The sequence below is a fragment of the Crocodylus siamensis genome, chromosome 1 (assembly GCF_052110815.1).
Source record: "Crocodylus siamensis isolate JL-2025a chromosome 1, ASM5211081v1, whole genome shotgun sequence".
Classification (NCBI taxonomy): domain Eukaryota; kingdom Metazoa; phylum Chordata; order Crocodylia; family Crocodylidae; genus Crocodylus; species Crocodylus siamensis.
This window is the reverse complement of record NC_143395.1, coordinates 155,756,815-155,776,388: the sequence shown is the minus strand read 5'-3', so window position 1 is coordinate 155,776,388 and position 19,574 is coordinate 155,756,815. Positions and strand designations below refer to the sequence as shown.

Sequence of the window (19,574 nt, the reverse complement as noted above, 5' to 3'; positions counted from 1 at the left end):
TAAACCTGTTTTCCATCAGCTTATTACCATTGTTCCTCGTCACCCCAGGTGGTGCTGGGGAGAAAAGGGCTCTACCTATTTGCTGTTGATATCCCCTGATGAGTTTGTAGGCAGCCACCAGGTCCCCCCTCAGCCTCCTCTTGCTGAGGCTGAACAGGTTCAGGTCCCTCAGTCTCTCCCCGTAGGGCCTGTCCTGCTGCCTTCTCACCAAGCGGGTGGCCCTCCTCTGAACCCTCTCCAGGCTGGCCACATCCCTTTTGAAGTGTGGTGCCCAATACTGGATGCAGTGCTCCAACTGCAGCCTGACCAAAGTCACATAGAGGGGTAGTATCACCTCTCTGGACCGGCTTGAGATGTACCTTTGGATGCACCATTGAATTTTTAAAAGCTTGAACAAAAATAGTCCTTTCTCTGAAGTAAGCATGTATTGAACAGAAGGGAACGACCCTGCAGAGTCCTGCTGCTGTGGATCTGGACTGCAAATCTGAGACACATCAGGGACTGCAAGAAGAGGAAGTGAACACACAGCCTATGCTGGGGGACTCAGATTGAGCCTGAATCAGGAAGGGGTCTGGGACAGAAGTTTCATAACCCAGTTTGAACTAAATCAGTTAAGTCTGATACTACATTCAGCCAGGTTTATTTTAAACCTGACTAAGCTATTTTTAGCCCACTGACTCTCCCTGCCCCTTCCCTCCCCTCCTGACCTGCACAACATCCCACTTCCCCTCCAGTCTATTGTTAGCCCTGCACCTCTCCCCACCCTCAGTTACGTTAGTGCAGCAAACCACTGTATGCATCCAGAATCTATAGCTATGGTTCTTCATCTTTGCAAATCTGAATAGACTTGAGGCACCTCTTGGAAAATGCCACCCTTTCATTTTAACTTTTTTTTGCCTATAAAAAATAATAGAGCAGCTTTTCTGTTGCAAAGAGCTCAGAAAGACCACAGAGATGGGTGTCTATTTGAAATCTCTGCATTTATCTTGTGAATCATGTTTGTACACCTAACAGTGTGGTACGACATGGCACTCCTGCAAGGATCTCAAGGTACCTAAGAGCACCATGTCATTCTGGTTGAGAATCACTGGTTTACAGGTTTAAACAGAGCATAATGACAGAGAACCAATCCATGCCAAGCAACATGAGTCAGAGTTAAATATCTCCCATTATTCAAACTTTTTTGTTGTTTTTATCCTGACGCATGTCAGGAGTTGTCTAATGGTTACAGACTCCGAACTTATTATGCCAATAAAATAATTGAGAAAATAATTTAACTGAGTTATAGCATTACAAGACAGTATAATCTTGTAATTACAAGATTATAGTATAATCTTGATTATCTGAGGCTTCCTGTTGTTAAAGCTCAGTCATTGATTCATTACAATGAAAATTCATTCAATTCTCTAAAATTACTCATTGTCCTTGTGACATTCAAATAATAGCAATTCTGTTATATTAGCAGAATCCTGTTTACAATGGAATAGACATTCCATTGTAAACGCTCCCACTTTCTGTGACGCTGCAGTAGTTCATCATCACTCTTGCAATTATGTATGAGGAGTGGAACAATGACCCGAAGTGTTTTTTTGATCATATATATATATAAAAAGGAAAAATACTTCATAACTCCACCTCTAGCCCTCTCCCTCTAACCTCTCCTCTTCCATGATGGTCATTTCCTTGTGCTTTCCTTTCTTTTTTGTTCAGAGACATCCTGATATGCACTGTTCTGGGTTTGATTTCTCCTCCTTCCTTGCTCTTCTTGACTGGGAGAGGAATGTTAGGAATTCTTTTAACTCTGACTGAGCATGTCGCCATGTCTACACAGTAACCTAACTATATACAGCAGTGGTGCCCTTAAGCCTTGTATGGTCTTCCCCCTAAACCATTAGGGGTGTAGCCCCAGAAGTGTAGTCCTGCAGGCAAACTAATTAGCAAGTGTAGGCTAAGTACCCCTTCTATACAGGAGTGCTGCCTATATGCCACCCATACTAGTCTGCCAAAAAGTGTGCGCTTAGCTCCACCTTTTTTGATTTAGGAGGAAGACCACACAGTGCGTTTCAGGGCACTGCTACCAGAGGCCTTAAGTTTACCATGTAGATATGGTCCGAGTCCGTTTGGCTAGAGTTCTGTTAGCAGGAACTATTTGCTAAGTTTCCTAAGTTTGCTAAGTTTCCTTAGAAAATGCCAGTCACTAAAACCAGTGCTTGGTAGGAATGTACTTGTTTTGATGAAAAAGCTTTCTAAGGATCAGGTTTGAATTTGTTTGCAGGGAGAGACCAGGCTAGCCAACAGTGTGGTGATGGGAGCACTCACCTGGGGTACAAGAGGTGGATTCAGACCACAGACTTTACGCTGGGTTTCTCACACCCCAAGTGAGTCTTCTGATCATCAGGTTGTTAGCTCTTCCCTGGTCTTGGTGTGTGTGTGTTCATGAAATATTGCAGTGGTTTTCATTTCATCCTGGTGCAGAATGGAAATACTTTTAACATTTACAATTTTTGTGGGACAGGAAATCCATTTCCCACCTAGCTCTAAAATGGAGAACTTTCACACTACTCAGGAAAGAAACTATTTGTTAAATCACATGGACACAGTTCTGTAGAAAAATGCCTTGTAATGCATGGGTTTGTTTAGTTTTAGTCTGCACCATGAAGCAGATTCACATCTTCCTCTGTTTAGCAATAACTTTGTGCTTTTTCTTCAGGATAAATAAAAATTATTATTACTGGGGAATGCGCTTGCTGCATACATGACAATATGTGGCTTTTCTGTTTAAATTCACAGTTCCAGCTGAGAATGTTGCAACAATTGCAGAATGCGCCAGTGTGATTGAGGGTGTAAGTCGAAGTCGTAATGCGTTGCTGAATGGAGATACAAAAAATTATGACTGGGATTCTGGATACACATGCCATCAGCTAGGCAGCGGTGCTATCGTGGTACAGCTAGCACAGCCCTACATGATTGGATCAATACGGTAAGAGGAATCTTTTTCTCTCAAGTAATAGCAGCAGTGAAACTTAAGTAGCCTGATAGATACTGTTGCATTCTTTTGAATCAGCTTTGAACTACACATACCCTTGTTAGCAATTATATCTTTGGGGATATTTTATTCATCTTTTTTTTTTCTTTTTTTTTTTTTTACAGTAGAACCTATTATAATGCTGTATGTCAAAATACACTCTTCCTATATCAGAGCAAGTCAGACTTATATGGCACATGGCTTCACAACAGAGTTAAGCCCAGACCTTTTTAAATTGTTGTTCCTGACCCTTCTAGGCACAAAACCACATCAGACTTCAGCACAATTGAAGTACTCTCATTGTGAATTAACTGGCTTGGCTGGGTGTGTTGAGATACAGCTCAGGTTCTTGTTTCACTCAGGGGGGTAAAACAGTCATTTAGCAGCAAAGAAGCAAGCTAAATCATTCAAGTGGTGATAGTTCTTCAGTGTTTTTTTCAGCTTCCTTCCAAGTTCTCCTTCCAACCGTGGCAAAAGAATCATAGGGCATCATGCTTTATATCATGGCTGTCCAGCTGGTGGCCCACAGGCCCCTGTTTCTCCCACTACAGTGCAGTGGGACAGAGCCCAAGTAGCAGCTGTGCACTGCTGGTGCAGCCCATGCAGTAGTGGAGGATCCTGGGGGCCTGATCTCAGGCAGATGGCTCATGTAGTGTATGACTTGGGGGCTATAAGCTGGCAGAACATGCACCAAGGTTGAATGACCTGTCGCACTCAAAATAGATGAAGGTACAAATAGAACCATTCCTAAGTAAAAGAGAGAGTACTTTTTCCAACTTTTGAACCCTTTGGCTTTGAGCTGATTGTTTTTTCACTAAGAAAATTAAGACAGTGAAATCCTGCATATCTATCTACCCTGCTGTTTTTTGTACATCTATATCATTATGTTGTTGGGAAGTATGTTTGTGCCTTGGGTGACATGCTGAAAACGGAAAGAAGGAATTTTGAAATTATAGTGCATGTCAGGGGCAGGCAGTTATTTTGGGCAGAGGGCCACTTACTGAGTTTCGGCAAGCCATCGAGGGCCGCATGGCGGGCAGCCCAGGGCAGATTAATATTAAGTTTCTAAATTTTTGAGGGGCCCTGCAGGCCAGATAGAATGCCCACACCTGGCCCCTAGGCTGCATTTTGCCCACCCCGGTATATGTAGATGAAGCTGGGAAACTTGGTGCAGGCAGAGATTAGCAACAGTTGCCTGGCCCAAGCAGACATTTAGTGCAAGAAACTAGGGGTGTGCAAAGGGGAATAGGAGATGCTCTATTTACTAGGGCACCCCCTGGAGTAACTAGGAACAATGGCCGCAAATTGACAGAGAGCAAATTTAGATTGGACATTAGAAAGAACTTCTTCACAGTAAAGGTTGCCAGAATCTGGAATGGGCTTCCAAGGGAGGTGGTGCTCTCCCCTACCCTGGGGGGACAAGCACCTAGCTGGGGTAGTCTTTCCTGCCCATGGCAGAGGGTTGGACTCGATGACCTACTGAAGTCCCTTGCAACCCTAACATCTATGAATCTCTGAAGTGGGCCCTATTTGATTCAGATTCGGCCCAAATCAAGGGATAGTGATTCAATTCATGACCCACCCCCACAACCCAAGAGGCACCAGTTGCTGAGCCAGGGAGGTGCAGGGGGGTCCCCCCAGCACACTCCCCAGCAGACCCGGAAGTGAACCAGAAGTGTTTCTGGTCCGCTTCCGGGTCTTCTACCGAGTGCGCTGGGGAGCCCCCTGTGCTTCTGTGGGACACTCCATGCATCCCAGCATCGCAGCATTCACAAGCTGCCTGCTACCCAGAGATATGTAGAAAAAACATTTAAAACTGTTTCTATGACCGAATTGCCGAATCTTTCCGAATCTCTCTGAATTAATTTGGAGGATTCCAATTCGATTCAGAGAAATTAAAGGGTCCTTTGATTCGATTCGGATTTGGAGATTGGACCACCAAATTAGGCCGAATCTCCCCCAGATTGAATCAGGGACCAAATCTTCACACAGCCCTACTAGAAATCAGATGTATGCCATCCTCCTATTAGAATGGGTAGCTGCCTTATTAGCTAACTCAGTCTTGTGACACTTGATTCTCCTTTTCTACCTTTGTAGAAAAATGTGAGACATTGGTCCATCCTGAAGGAGTGAAATGTAAGGTGTTTCTCCTCTTTTCTGTCATCTTGTTCCCATTATACCATAAGAACCTATACATGTGTTCATTTAAAACTGGAGCTATCCTTGGAAAAGTGAAGACTTGGCAAGCCTATTTTTTAGCACTCTTAAAAACTGAAGCAAATATTCACTCCCTTTCTGATAAACTTGTGTATTCTAGTTTTGGTTTGCAGCAAATTATTGTGGCAGTTATGAATATTTGAAGGTCAGGGGTAATATCAGATATGCTGACAATTCAGAATAGCATAATAGCACTCATAGTTTTCATTGTGATACTTCTATAGAAATTGCACAGAATTGGAGTCCAGGGTTGTTGTCTTTGTATTGAAAACATTCAATGAACAAATGTATTACAATCAGTAGCTTGGCAAAGTGAATATTTTTTACTTTTGAGTTGGGGTTTTACATGTTCAGCCAAGTATCATGTGGGAAAAAGAAAAACTGCATTACTCAAATGTCTTAAAAGTAGGTAATTGAGAAGTAATTACATCACTTTCATGTCACTTAAATTTTAATGTTTTTAAATTGACAGAAACCTTTAGAGGCTCAGCCACATAAAAGATTAGGGAAAAGATGTAATAACTAAACTATGTAATTTCTCAGTTTATAGTCCCTCTGTCTCCCTATCAAGAGACTCCCTATTATTTTTCAGTTAGCAAATTGTGATTGCCTTTTCACTATTTTCAGGTTAATACAATAAATGGACTATTGTCTGTATGAAACCTTATGCTACCATCTATTCTGTTCTAACAGAACTAATTTTAATAAATCTCATTTTTAAACAATCTATTAAATGAACTGGATTTTTGGATGCCAAGAACTGATTATTATACAATTGGCTTGTGAACGATGTAAATAAAATATAAATTATATTATAACTAAGGGAAAATGTTGGCACAAAAACAAATAGGTACAAGCTGGCCATGAATAAATTTATTTGGGAAATTAAAAGAGGGTCTACAGCAATCATAGTTCAGTGGGGCTTTGAAACAGCCTTCCAATAGGAGCAGTGAAGACCAGAAATCTAAAGAGTTCTTCAGATGGAGCTTGATTAGCTTAAAAACAGGGTTTGTATGGTGTAGCTGCCTGCAGTAGCATCTGACTGGACTCATTTACCCAGGAAGCCCCTTCCAATCTTGTATTCTTTCACATGTATCATTAAAATAGTTTATAGAGCCAGTAAAAACCTCTGGAAGTCAAATGTCATCACTGGTTTCTCATTTGCTTTGATGCAGAAGCTCTTACTTGTATTCCTGGTTAACTCAAGTCTCATCAAGTGCTAATTAAAAAACTTATCACCAGCAATTCTATCTCTTTCTAAAATGTAAACCCCCTTAAGTAGTTTCTGGTACAGATCTCCTGCACCCCTTCCCCCCGCCCCCCAAACACCTTTTATTAAACTGGCTCTTCATAGAGCAAACTAAAACCAGACCCATTTGATTTTTAACTTCTGTAATTTAATTTCCTACTGCAGGAAAGTTAACCATTCCTAGCCACAGTCTCTGATGAAAACGTCCCTTCAATTGCACTGGATAGTTGTACTTATTAATTTCACAGTTCATAAAATGTGCACAGCATGTCATGACTTGACATAGATCCACATTTACCATGGCATCTAATTTTTATAACAAGTGCGAAGAAAACAATTACCGTCTCCCAAAGTAGTACAAAGCAACCACATATAAATGTCCTAAACACTGATGGAACAAAAATAGAGCTAGGACACACAACCTGTCTACATTGGTGTAATTTATGTAAGTTTCATGCACTGATATAAATTATGCTGGCATCCGAAGTAGACAGACATGCAGGTATTCGGGGTTAGCTGAACACAGTATGTGCTAGTCAGCACTTTGCCGCTAAATGGCAATGGAGTATGTAATAGCCTGTTTGCCTTGAGTGAATGGCACCCCGCAGGATAAGCTATAGACAAAGGATACATGGACCTGTTTAGTTTTACGTCTGTTTTTTTTTCCCAGATGAATGCTAACCTAGATTCATGTAAGTTGTATCAGTGCATGATTGTATGTTCCCTGTGTCCTCTACCTTGTTAATACAGGTGTCATGTGTCCAGTGATCAAGTGAAGGTTTTTAGTCCATGTAGAATATGTCTATAAACATAGAATTTATAGGGGCTTTTCCTTCAGTAATTGTCCTTTTAAGGGGACTGGGGTACAGGCAGTGCAGACCATGGTTAGTACCATGGATTAGGATAGTAGTTTCTAATCTTCCAGCCCCACAGGCTGAACAAGTAGCACTGGGTCAGTTCATGGGCAGATCCTGCCCCAGGATCAGCGTGCAGATGTGATCCAGCACACTGACCTGGGCCCTGCCTGCTGATTTTAGCTGCATTCTGGATCTGGCTGTGTGCCAGTCCAACCTCACACAGCCTAATTTTGCATGCCCAGATCTGGCTTCAGAGTGACCCCACATGCCAGCTCAATCACACACTTGTGCAGTCTAGCATTCAGGGCAGTGTTATCTGGCCCTTGGGACTCCCTGTCGCTCTGGAAATTTGGCAGCAGGGGAGTGGTATTTAATGCTATTACTGCTCCCTTGCCCCAAATTTTTAGACCTGTGGGGAGTCAGATTTGGCCCATGGGTTGGAGGTTGAACACCACTGAGCGAGGACAAAGGGGCAAGCCAAAGGTCCAGATCCTATACAGAGACTTGGTTGCGGGAGGTTTGTAGGCTGAATTCAGGAGGCAAGTGAAAAGTTGGGACCAGAAGGCAAATTGGAGGTCAGACCAACAAGAGAGCAAAAATCAGGGAAGTAGGTGAACTAGGAACAACAGCAACCTGAGGATCAACCAAGCATGAGGAGCAATTAGGAACAGGGGATCCGGGAAAGGTGAATATACCCAAGTCCTGGAACCAACTGAAGCCCTTAAATACCTCGGAGCCATTCTTTGGCACAGCTGCAGAGGTTGGCACTACAGCTGGGGGCAGACTCTAGCTTTTAGACTCTAACCTAAACTCATATCGTTGCTGGTCTGCAAACATAGCTCTCCATTACCTTTCCTTAAAGTACAGGCATATCAAAAAATTACTTTAAGGCAAGCAAGGGTGCACAGGCACTGACTTTGTTTTTTGCCAGTGAGTACTTTTTTTTGCATTTCTGTGCATGCTCAGAAGAGGCGGCCTGGCTTGCTAAGTGTGGTTTGTGGGTGCTGAGCACCCACTAATTTTTTTCAGTGGGTGCTTGAGCCCTGGAGCACCCAGGGAGTTGGCGCCTATGCTAGGGTATGAAGTTACTGCACATCAGTCAGGTCATGTTATTACTCATGTGTGCTCTTACCTGAAAGTAAATGCCAGGTTGCTTTCTCCACTTTCATTAAGGAGTAAGTTGCTTTGCATTTGCTTCAGGACAGGAGTGTGCACATAGGTACTTATTGTGAAGACAGTGTCAACACTTTAAGTTTGCATCCTAGCCTCTCTAACTTGTTCATGTACCCACACCTTGAATATGAAACCTGAAGGGTCAAAAGCACACCTATTACAAGGTGTTTAAGAATGAGAAGCAGATAGAGGTTAGACTGTTCTCATGCAGGATTTCCCTTAATCCAAATGTGGCACCTTTTTTGGAAAGGTAAGGAGCCTCCATAATCTTTTTGTCCCCTGCCTTGTGTTCCCATTTTCCAGTCTCCCAGCTCCTTCAGATCTGCTCTGTTTAATCCCATCTGTCCATCTGGGAGGAGGATCCTCATAAGGCCGGCATTACTTGTTCAAGCTGACAGTAGAGGGTCACCATAAAGTTACACTTTTTACTTGTTACTCCATAAACTGAGTTTGTTTCTAGACAAGTAGGTCATCAGGAATGGTAGCAAGTATGAAATGTTAAACATGTCATTTGAATGTTGTAAATCCTAAGAGATCAAGACCACTGACGTCTTGAAAAGGTAGTTGGTTATTTTCAGTCTACAGAAACTGGAAGGAGCACGAGTAAAAGCCATCTTTCAACATTGGAAAATTTGGCAACTGTCAATCCTTTGGATCATGGTGTATACATGATCCAAAGGATCATGTATACACCATGTTTCACTTTAGGCTACTGAGACAGAATCCAAAAGCCAGACTGAGTCCAGACCTTTGGTGCCTCCATGGCTATATTTGTGTAAGCTTTCGGGAATTGAACCCAGGTTTCCTGTGTGGCAGACAAGGATCTACCACTGAATCGCAGGGGAATCCAATTTTGGAAAATATTATTGTAGCAACCACATTATGTCTGAAAAAAGCTGAAGGGCTGCTACTGAAACCCAGATATGCACGAGCAATAAATAGAAAGTTAAACTCAGTAGGAATACGTGAAATATATGTGATTTACTGCAAACTTGATTCATCTCTTTGTCTCTTTCAAATGATTCACCTTCCATACAAAAAAAGAAGAAATATACCCACACACACACCCATCATCATCAGTCCCTCAATTTGAGGGTGGTCTCTACCATTGCTCATTGATGGGTCTTGAGGTGATTTAGGAATCCAATCCTTGAGCCACAGACTCATCAGCAAAAGTTTGTAGGCTTTCTGCAGAGCAGTGTATGCTGCAAGTTTGGATTCTTCTCCTTTTCCTTCCTCTGCTCTCTCCTCTCTGCTTCAAGGGCAAGATGCTTTACCTTAAAATGGTTTGATGCTTGGTTGAGGTTGTGGCACCATTGGAGTCAGTTGGCAGCCAGCTCCTCCCAGCTCTTGATGTTAGCATCTGTTTTCTTGAGGATTGATTTCAATGTGTACTTGTAGCATTTCCTCTGGCGACCGTGAAATTTCAGCCATTACTAAGCTGGGAATAGAGCACTTGTTTTGGGAGTCAAGAGTCAGGCATCCTCACAGTGTCCAGTCCAGCAAAGTTGGTGCTTCAGGATCACCGACTCAGTGCTGGTAACAGTGGCTTCAGCAAGGATGCTGGTATTTGTGAAGTGATCGTCCCATTTGATCTGAAGGATTTTCCAGAGGCATCGTTGGGGATACCTCTCCAGGCTCTTGACATGATGCTGCGGCTAATAAAGTGACCAAAACGCTGGCTTGCATCCATAGATGCTTCTCGAGCAAATCCCGGGACGTCATTCTCTCCTTGTACTCGGCCTTGGTGAGGCCGCAACTGGAGTACTGCATCCAGTTTTGGGCTCCACAATTCAAAAAGGATGTGGAGAAGCTTGAGAGAGTCCAGGGGAGAGCCACACGCATGATCAGAGGTCAGGAAAACAGATCTTATGATGACAGGCTGAGAGCCATGGGACTCTTGAGCTTGGAAAAGCGTAGGCTCAGGGGTGATCTGATGGCCACCTATAAGTTTATCAGGGGTAACCACCAGGATCTGGGGGAACGTTTGTTCACCAGAGCGCCCCAAGGGATGACGAGGTCGAACGGTCACAAACGCAAGACCGTTTCAGGCTGGACATAAGGAAGAATTTCTTTACTGTCTGAGCCCCCAAGGTCTGGAACAGTCTGCCAGCGGAGCTGGTTCAAGCACCTACATTGAACACCTTCAAGAGTAAATTGGATGCTTATCTTGCTGGGATCCTATGACCCCAGCTGACTTCCTGCCCTTTGGGCAGGGGGCTGGACTCGATGATCTCCTGAGGTCCCTTCCAGCCCTGATGTCTATGAAATCTATGATGATAGTAGGTCATCCACATCTCATATCCATAAAGGAGGGTGGGGATGATGACCATATTGTAGACCTGGATCTTGGTGTCTTTCCAAAGATTTTGATGAATAAAGAATTGCAGAAGCAGTTTCCCAAAGGAGGTGCTTGCACACCAGATCCCATTCTGGATCTTCTCATCAATTTTCACTCTCTGAGAAAGGTGGCTACCAAGGTAGGAGAAGCGCTCAGCTACCTCCAGGGTCTTTCCCTTGGTCATAATTTGGAGGGAGTCACATTCATGGCCTGGGACAGGCTGATAGAGCACTTTAGTCTTCTGGATATAGAAAGAGATGCTGAAAGTTCGGTAGCCTTCTCTGAAAAGATCCAGTGTGTACTGGAGGTTTTCCTGAGTGTGCACAAGGATGGCACAGTTGTCAATGTATTGAAGGTCAAAGATGGGTGTTTTGAGAACTTTGGTCATTGAGCGAATATGTCCCAGACTGAAGAGCCCTCCATCCATTTGGTATTCAATGTGCATTGTAGAAGGAAAGTGTCCTTAATGAGAAGCAGGATGACCTGTTAAAAAATGGAGAACAGAGTTGGGGCAAGGATGCATCCTTGCTTATCCCCAGTTCAGATAACAAATGGATTGGTCTCTGTTCCAGTACAAAAAACGGGTGACAGTTGTCTGGTCATGAAGAAGCCTCAGAAACCTGATATACTTTTCAGACATCCACATATCAGCAGTCCTTTCCACAAGGCTTCATAATTAATGGAATAAGAGGCCTTAGCAAGGTCAATGAAGGCCATAAACAAAGTCATGAACAGACTTCTACCACAGGAAATAATATGCTGTTCTGTACCCATCTTCAAAAACCCTGTGGTGATGGACCAGAGGTGATGGAGACAAGATTAGTGAATCTGGCAGTCTCCAGCCACAGATCTGCACACAGGCAGAAGTGATCTGGTAGTTGTCTTGCACCTGGGTTACAGCAGGTGTGCAATTTGGCAGCTGCCACCAGGACTGGGCAGTCCTATTCAGGATCCGCTGTGCTCACTCTGTATAGGGTAGAAGCTAGAAAAGGTGCCCTAAACTTAGGCTGTCTTAACTGCTCCTGGCTGGATAACCATGTCCAGTGGGATCACTCTCTCTGTGGTCAAAAACATCATAAGACAGTGATTTTTTGCAATGTGGAATGTTTGCACCTTGATGGATCACCAAGACAATAAATGACCAAAAAGAACTGCCATAGTCTTCAGGGAACTAATGAGATACAACATTGACATTGCAGTCCTAAGTGACAGGAGAAGAATCAGCTGAGGGTCAGCTGAGGGAAGAGGGTGGAGGTTACCCATTCTTTTGGAAGGGGAAACCAGTCCAGGATAGATACATTCATGGCGTTGTCTTTGCCATCAATAATCAGTTTGTCAGTCAGCTTACTGGGTCTCCCTGTGGGCATTAATTGAATGCCTTGTGATCCTCCGTCTTAAGTTCAGCAATGACCAGTACGTCACTGTCGTCAGTGCGTACACTTTAACGCTTGATGCTGATGATCTCAAAGAACAATTCGACTCTAACCTTGACCACATACTGACTAATACTTGTAAGGAAGCGAAGATCATTTTCCTTGGTGACTTCAGTGCCATGATTGGACATGACCTGGACCTCTGTGGAGTGGCATCATAGGGAAAGCCACCTCCAGTGGCATCCTCCTGAGCAAATGCATGGAGTATGGTCTGTCCTGAGTACCATCATCAGACAGTGACAAATACAGGGTGTGTGTGTGTGTGTGTGAGGGAGGGTGGGAGGGGTGTGGGGATGTCCTCACACTCCCCCCATTGTGTGCAGCCCCACAGGCAACAGCAGTAGGCAGGGACGCTTGGGGTGTTCGTGCCCAGCACAGGTGTTGCTGCATGGTGGCACACAGCTCTGGCCAGCACTGCACATCATGACGAGGATTGCTTCTATTGCCAGCACTCTGCACTGTGTACGCTCAGCCCCTGCGCTTGTGCACCATCAGATATGAGCTGCACGTGTTGAAGCCAGCTGCCTTCCCCACACCTTGCTGCACAGGTCCCAGGAGTCCGCCAAAAAGTGGAGGGGAGCCCCAGCCCCTGCTTCCCCATGGGGTCCTGGGACCTGCATGGCAGGGGGCAGGAAGGCAGCCAGCTCCAGCATGTGGAACTTAAATCCAGTGCTATGCGAGTGAGGGGGCTGTGCATGTGCAGTGGGGAGCGCCAACAATAGAGGCAATCCTTGGTGCCTGCCAGAGCTGCACCAGCGCCTGGTTGGGGTGTGAGCATCCCAAGCCCTCCCGCCTGCTGATGTTGTACCATGGGGGGAGGGTGGGGAGAGGCTCCCCACCACCCACCCTCCCTTACACCCCACAAACACCAAACATGCACTCCCTGCCCCCACAGCCCCCTATATATACACATACTCCAACATACCCTGTTGCTCCCCAATACACACCACCAGCCACATCCCCCACACAGTATACAAGATTAAGAATTTATTTTTGAGTTACTATGCAATCATCTCTATATACAGTACGCAAACACAAATCATGACAAAAATGTTTTTTGTAATAAAATTAAAATGTTAGAATAGGTGTTTCACATTTTTTAGTGTATGAGTTTGGGGGGTTCTCATTCTAAGATGGCAACTCCTCCCCTCCTCCCAAAAGGAGTATTTCTAGGGGGCAAGGGGAGGGACTTCCAGTGGCAGAGGTTAGGGGGTGGGATGTCCGGTCCCAAGATGGTGGACCAGGGGGCCAAGGGGCAGGGCTACCCATGCAGCCCTCAAAAGCTCACCAAACCTTGGTAAGTGGCCCTCTGCCCAAAATAATTCTCTGCTCCTGGTCTAATGTAAAAATGAATAAACAGTGCTGGCAACTGGGTCCAAAACCCTGAACTTCTCTCTCCCAAGACAGGGCCAGGACTGTTATGCTACTGAGTTCCTTTTGCTTGCTCTCACTCTGGCCTTATGACACCTACATTTTTGGCTGTTCAAACGTTCTTGTTTCAGTAGCGGGTTTGGAGAGCACCTTATCCAGCCATTTCTAGAGCCTCATAGTTAGTTACCTTTCCTAAGAAGTGCAAGATGTGAGTTTTGAATCCCTCAGGTTGAACAAGTCCTAGAACTCAGGCTTCCAATTTATGGGTGGGTGCTTTAACCAGGGCTACGCGGAGCTTCAGTCCCTGATTCAATTTGGCAGAGATTCGACCTGATTCAGTGGCTGAATCTCCAAATCTGAATTGAATCAGAGGACCCTTTAATCTCTCTGAATTGAATCGGAACCCTCCAAATCAATTCGGAGAGATTCAGAAAGATTCGGTGATTTGGACAGACACAGCTTTAAATGTGTTTTCTACATACTTCTAGGTGGCAGGCAGCTTGTGAGTGCTGCAATGCTGGGGCACATGGCATGTCCCACAGAAGTGCAGGGGACTCCCTAGCATGCTTGGCAGCAGATCCAGAAACAGAGGGCCTCCCCGCACTCCTGTAAGATACTCCATCTGCCCCAGCATCAGTGTTCACAAGCTGCGCAGGTACCTCGAGGTATGTAGAAAAAATATTTAAAGCTGCGTCCATGTCCGAATCAGCATTGAATGTTCGGATTCAGTTGTATCTAATCAGGGGCAGTTATCCTAATCAACGACTCAAATCACTGTCCCTGATTCAAACTGAATCCAAATTGAATAGGGCCTACTTCGCACACCCCTAGTTTTAACCACTAGAGGACTGAGCAAAAAGTTGTACCATGATCACACTGAATTTAATTTGAGTTAAGTGTAGGCTTTTTTTTGCCTATATACAGAGGTATATCCCAGAATTTAGGAAAAATCGAGGTTTCTCTGGAAATGTACATTTCCCAGTAACATTTTGAATTGCATTGGGGCTAGGGGTGTGGTGTGCTTAGGCACACTGTGAATCACTTCTTGGTGTGTGCAGAAGTCCTAGTAGAGACACCTTGGGAACTTGGCAGTACGAAAATGAAGGTTCCTAAAAAAATTCAGATGCCAAAGGAGTTTTGTGATTGCTGGTGCAGGTCCAGTTTGAATTAGACTTTGGAATTTAGGCACCTAAACTCCATTTAAGTGCCTGAATGGCACCAAGAAGCAATTTGAATCTTGTCCTCACTATGAATTGCTTTTATTACATTTTTGTCCATAGCCTGCTAAAGTCTGCCTAAATCCCATGTTAGAGCACCTAGGTCCTCTTTTGGATCTGACCCTCACTATCTTTTTTTTTTTTTTTTCTGTTTTGGATAAAAATGTCTTTAACCTTTTTCCCCTCTTCAGGTGCAGACACACATAATAACTGAACCATTCCAAAACGTCACTAATTGGGAAACGGTTCAATCTTTGGGGACCCAAGGGGTGGATGACCTATGGGAGGGGAACCATTTTCACTTTCTACTTTCCTTTGTTTTTTAAACGTGAGTTCAGTAAATTTAATAGCTGACAAATAACCAAAGTCTGCAGTCTGTCTGGCTGACTTTGCAGGGTGGGCAGGGGGTGAAGGAAATGCTTGGTCTCACACTTTTTTTTATTCCAAGGGGCTTGAGGGATGAGAGTATGATGACAGGGTGCAGTTGACTAGAGAGTGAAGATAGAGCTGATTGTTAGAAAGACAGTTTTCATTAAACAAGCAGCGCAAGGGACTTAAGCACCTTTGTTCAGATACATCAATGAAAAGTAAAGCAGGGGGTAGGAGGGCAGTAAAGTTCTGGCTCTGTAGTAGAGCAGCCAGTTGCAACAGCGTGCATAGGGGTGAAGAGCAATGCAATGTGCAGTGTCTGGGGGGCACATTAGGTGTTCACACATAACACTGAACTACCTGACAGTGAGCCAGTTCAAAATAGTGCTTTATTTTCCAGATATGCTTTTGAACCATTGCAGGCATATTTAAACCAGTTTAACAAGCTTATTTAAACCAAACTTAAACTGCCCCTGTTTTTTGTGTGCTCCTTATCTATGACAGAAAAAAAAAATTATTCACAGAGGGACATTGATATGGCAAATAGTGTACTTAATATGGTAAACTTAATGCAAGTAGCCTCTTACTAAAATGCTAAATTCATTAAACTGTTCAGTAATGAAACTACTTTAGGATCAAAGTTAGCTGAGTAGCTGTAAGTCTCTTCCAGCATTAATTCTTGAATGGGGGCTTTAATAATAATGTTACAGTTCCATAGTTAGTTGATAACCCTATATGATTGTTTTCTACAGGTTTCCTAACAGAAAAGAAAAGACAACTCTCACATACACAATTTGTGGGAGCATATATATAGACTGTTTGCATGCATCTTAATGGCTTTTTTGTATTAAATTAAATAAGATTATTTTATACCTCTATAAACCTATATTAACTGCTTGTCCCTCTTTTATCTTTTAAAAAACTTTATTGTTAATAATAATTCTTGGTACATATGATGCTTTTCATCTTCAAAGTAATTTCTAACATTAACAAATGACTAGCAGAAGCTTTAATATGTGTTTTGTTTGTATTTCATCATCCTGTACATCTACTGTACTTCCTAACTTCCCATATCATGCCTGCTAATTATTTCTGTCTTCTATTGCTGTTAATCTTTTGTACTTGCCTGATCCTGCAGTGAAATCATAATTCTGAATAAGTGACAACGTATGCATATAACAGTTTTGCAGGATTATGATTTCTCTCTAGGTTCCAGCAGAGATGGTTGGCTTGTTTCAAACTAATTTCTTTAAACTGCATCTATACAGCAACAACAAGAGGATTATGGAAAACGATAAGCAACTGAAATATCTATGTATAAAAATATTAAGGCTTTCTCTTTAAGTCCTTTACCACTGTTCTTACCTTGGCCACATACAGATGTTCAAGTGGCCAGGAGAATCAGTGTTCTCCCAGTAGAAAACTGAAGTGTGCAGATATTCAAGCTTTATCTCCAGGAACAAAAATAGCCATTCCAGGAGAAGACTAACCTGGGAAGAAGGGTTAAATTGCTCCTGAGGGAGTTTCTCATGGAAGATTGAAAGTCTGCACACTTTTCTCCCAGCTCAGTCCTCCTAGAAACCAGGAGTAGAAAGGCTCCTTTGCTTTGCTGAGACTGGGGTCACCCCCATCTGGAGAAGGTGCAGGGCGGCAGTTCTTCTCTCCTCCTTTTCACACCAGAGATCCTGGAGTGAGAAACTTGGGCAGGAGTGTTGCCCCTTGCCTGCTTCTCCTTGCCCTGCTTCCTTCCCACAAGTCTGACCAGCGTGGGTGATGAGCCTAGCTGTTGGCCCTTCTAGCTTCCCCTTGCATGCCCCTGCTGCTCAGCTGAGTGTCAGGGGCAGCCATTAAAACCCAGAGAAGCCAGGAGCTGGGCTTGGGGAAAGCCTCCCAAGCTTGGCACCCAGCCCCTCCAGGTTCTCTTTGTCATTTCCCCCCCCCCTTAGCTGAGCAGCAGGGACAGCAAGAGAAATGTAGAAGCTATTCCCAAGCCTGCCTCCCACTGGAGCAGAACGTGATAAGACAGGCTACCGGGCCCCTGCAGCAAGCCTCCCAGAGCCTTGCTGTCATAGCCAAGTGCTCCCCCCGTCCCCCTTCTGCACTTATTCAGGTAAGCCCAGAGGAGTGCAGGAAATGGGGCTGTTCTCCTGTGGGGAAGGACTTGGAGGTTAACCACAATGAGAAGTGTGCCCCTCCTGCCAGTCATCTGATTGGCAGGAGGGGGGCAGCATTCTTCTGGGGCTGGAACCTTCCCAAGTCTGTCTGTAGGAGGTGCTACCTTTCAGGAGCTGCCAGCCTCCCAACTTCCCAGGCAAGGGAAGGTACAGGCTATGAATTAATGGGCTCCCATAAGGGCAGGGGTGGCCCAGGGAGGAGTGCTTCCTGGCTGGGGAGCTTGCCTGTGACACTCTCCAACTGTGGGGCTGGAGGGACATCTATACAGTCTGGCTCCTGTGCTTTTTTTCTACCAGAAAAAATTTCTTCCAGTAGAAGTGAACATCTGTTTGTTGTGCTGTGAATATTTTCTGAGCAGTAATTGGTTTTCTCTCAAACCGCATGTAATGTTCAAACCTGTTATTAGCTGGTTTGTGTAGTGTGTTGTATTACACTGTCTTCAAGATCTGGATGTGTTCCTGTAATGTATGCTGCTATTATAGTTCAGTATTTTCTCAACATCTTGACTGTACATAACTCTGCACAACAATTACAACACACAGAAGAGAGAACAAAAGTTCTTTCCCAGAAAGCTAGCAGCCCAAAAAAATGAGCAGAGGCAGCACAAAATGTTGGTATTGATACAGTATGGAGAGTTGCAGGCAGTGTGGCTCCAGAGTCTGGGGCCCTACAGTTGTGTTTTTATTAGGAGCAGAAGATACCAATCAGTTACTACTTCCATGCACTCCTGTTAATTTACAAAGCAGATAACGAAGTTCTGTTTCTCACAAACACATCCAGGCAGTTTCCTTTCTCCAAAATCCCCAAACCTAGTTTTCTAAGAATTTCAGTGCCCAAGAAACATTCATGGTGATTGCACATAGGCACTCATGATCTCTTTAGACCATGCCTCTCTTTCTGTTTGCTAGTCTTTTCCCTTGTGGCATTTTGCTTTGTATAGGCAACTTCCCAAATAAGCTTTTTAACCTCTGCAGTTGCAGTCAGGCAACCCCTCAGCCCACACAGCTTGGCTTAACATCTGATCAGGCTATCTGTTGTAACCCACTGAATCGAGTGTAAACTTCCATTGCTTGCAATCATCCCTTTATATCGGTGACTATCAGCCAGGGTGCCCCAGCATCTTGAGGTGCATCTGCTGTAGGCTAAGTTATTTACAACAGTAGAATTGCTCTGTTCTTGTTCTGTAGTCAAAATTAAGTGAAAACTATAGGAGCTGCCGTTTTCCAGGGGGTGCCTTGAGTCTAGTGAGAGGTGCATCCAAATTAAAAAGATTGAGAACCACTGCTCTGTATATCCATTGAGCCCTAAAGAATTGTGTTTAACTCATGTATTACCATTAAGTGTCTGTGATTTTTCCACAGGAAAGTGTCCTAACTGCCTGCCTAAGTATAGAAGAGTCACAGGGTTTCAGATGTAATAGTCTCTTCCATGGTTCCTGCTGGCTAGCCTCGGCAATGCTCAGTATGCTGAGCATTATGAATTCTAGTCCTGGATGCCTGAGTTGCCATTTGAATTATAAGGAATTTAGGTACCTTTATTCATTTTTGTGAATTCTACTCCTGGAGCTGGATGTCTAAAATGTTAGGTGCAGAAACGCTTGGCATCATCATAACTAACACCCTTTGCAGACCTTGGCCTTAAGTCGTATGTGTCTCAGTATCCCATACCTGTATTGTGTAAATATGAACCTGCATGTGATAGGTAGTTTATAAAATGAAAATTATTATCAAATGTATAGTCTAAATAAGAACAGCCTGGTTAAATGAATAATAGGTGAAGCCTTGGGCTTCTGGAAAAATTGGCATAAGAGAAATGTTTAATTCTCCTGATATTGAAGGGAATGAGCTGGATGAACTTTTAGTTCGCTCAGCATTTTTTTTCTCAGCCCACAGGGCAAGATTTACTAACGAAGGCTAATTTAGCACTTTATTTTAATATGAGAAGCCCCAGTAGCATCAGCAGCTTTGCCCTAAACTCTTATATTCCTATGATGTATGCAACTCTGCCTTCTTCAGTCAAACATGCTCCTTTCAGCCATCCCATATCCATCACAACAAAACACAGCTTCTCTACAGAAGTTTACCCTGGTATCTTGCCTAGAATATGTTTGAAGGATTAGTGTACCTGGCATGAAAAGTAGCCCTTGT

At 43.9% G+C, this 19,574-nt stretch overlaps 1 protein-coding gene across 2 annotated transcripts in view; it reads left to right on the top strand.

The window, feature by feature from the left end:
* The window catches only part of BTBD9 (BTB domain containing 9), a 276,523-nt gene that overhangs the window by 174,717 nt on the left and 82,232 nt on the right, over positions 1-19,574 (top strand). For both annotated transcript variants that reach the window (XM_090046617.1, XM_090046626.1), the window contains exon 8: positions 2,791-2,980. In XM_090046617.1, the coding sequence (XP_089902743.1) occupies positions 2,791-2,980 (190 nt within the window). The remainder of the gene's footprint in view (positions 1-2,790; positions 2,981-19,574) is intronic.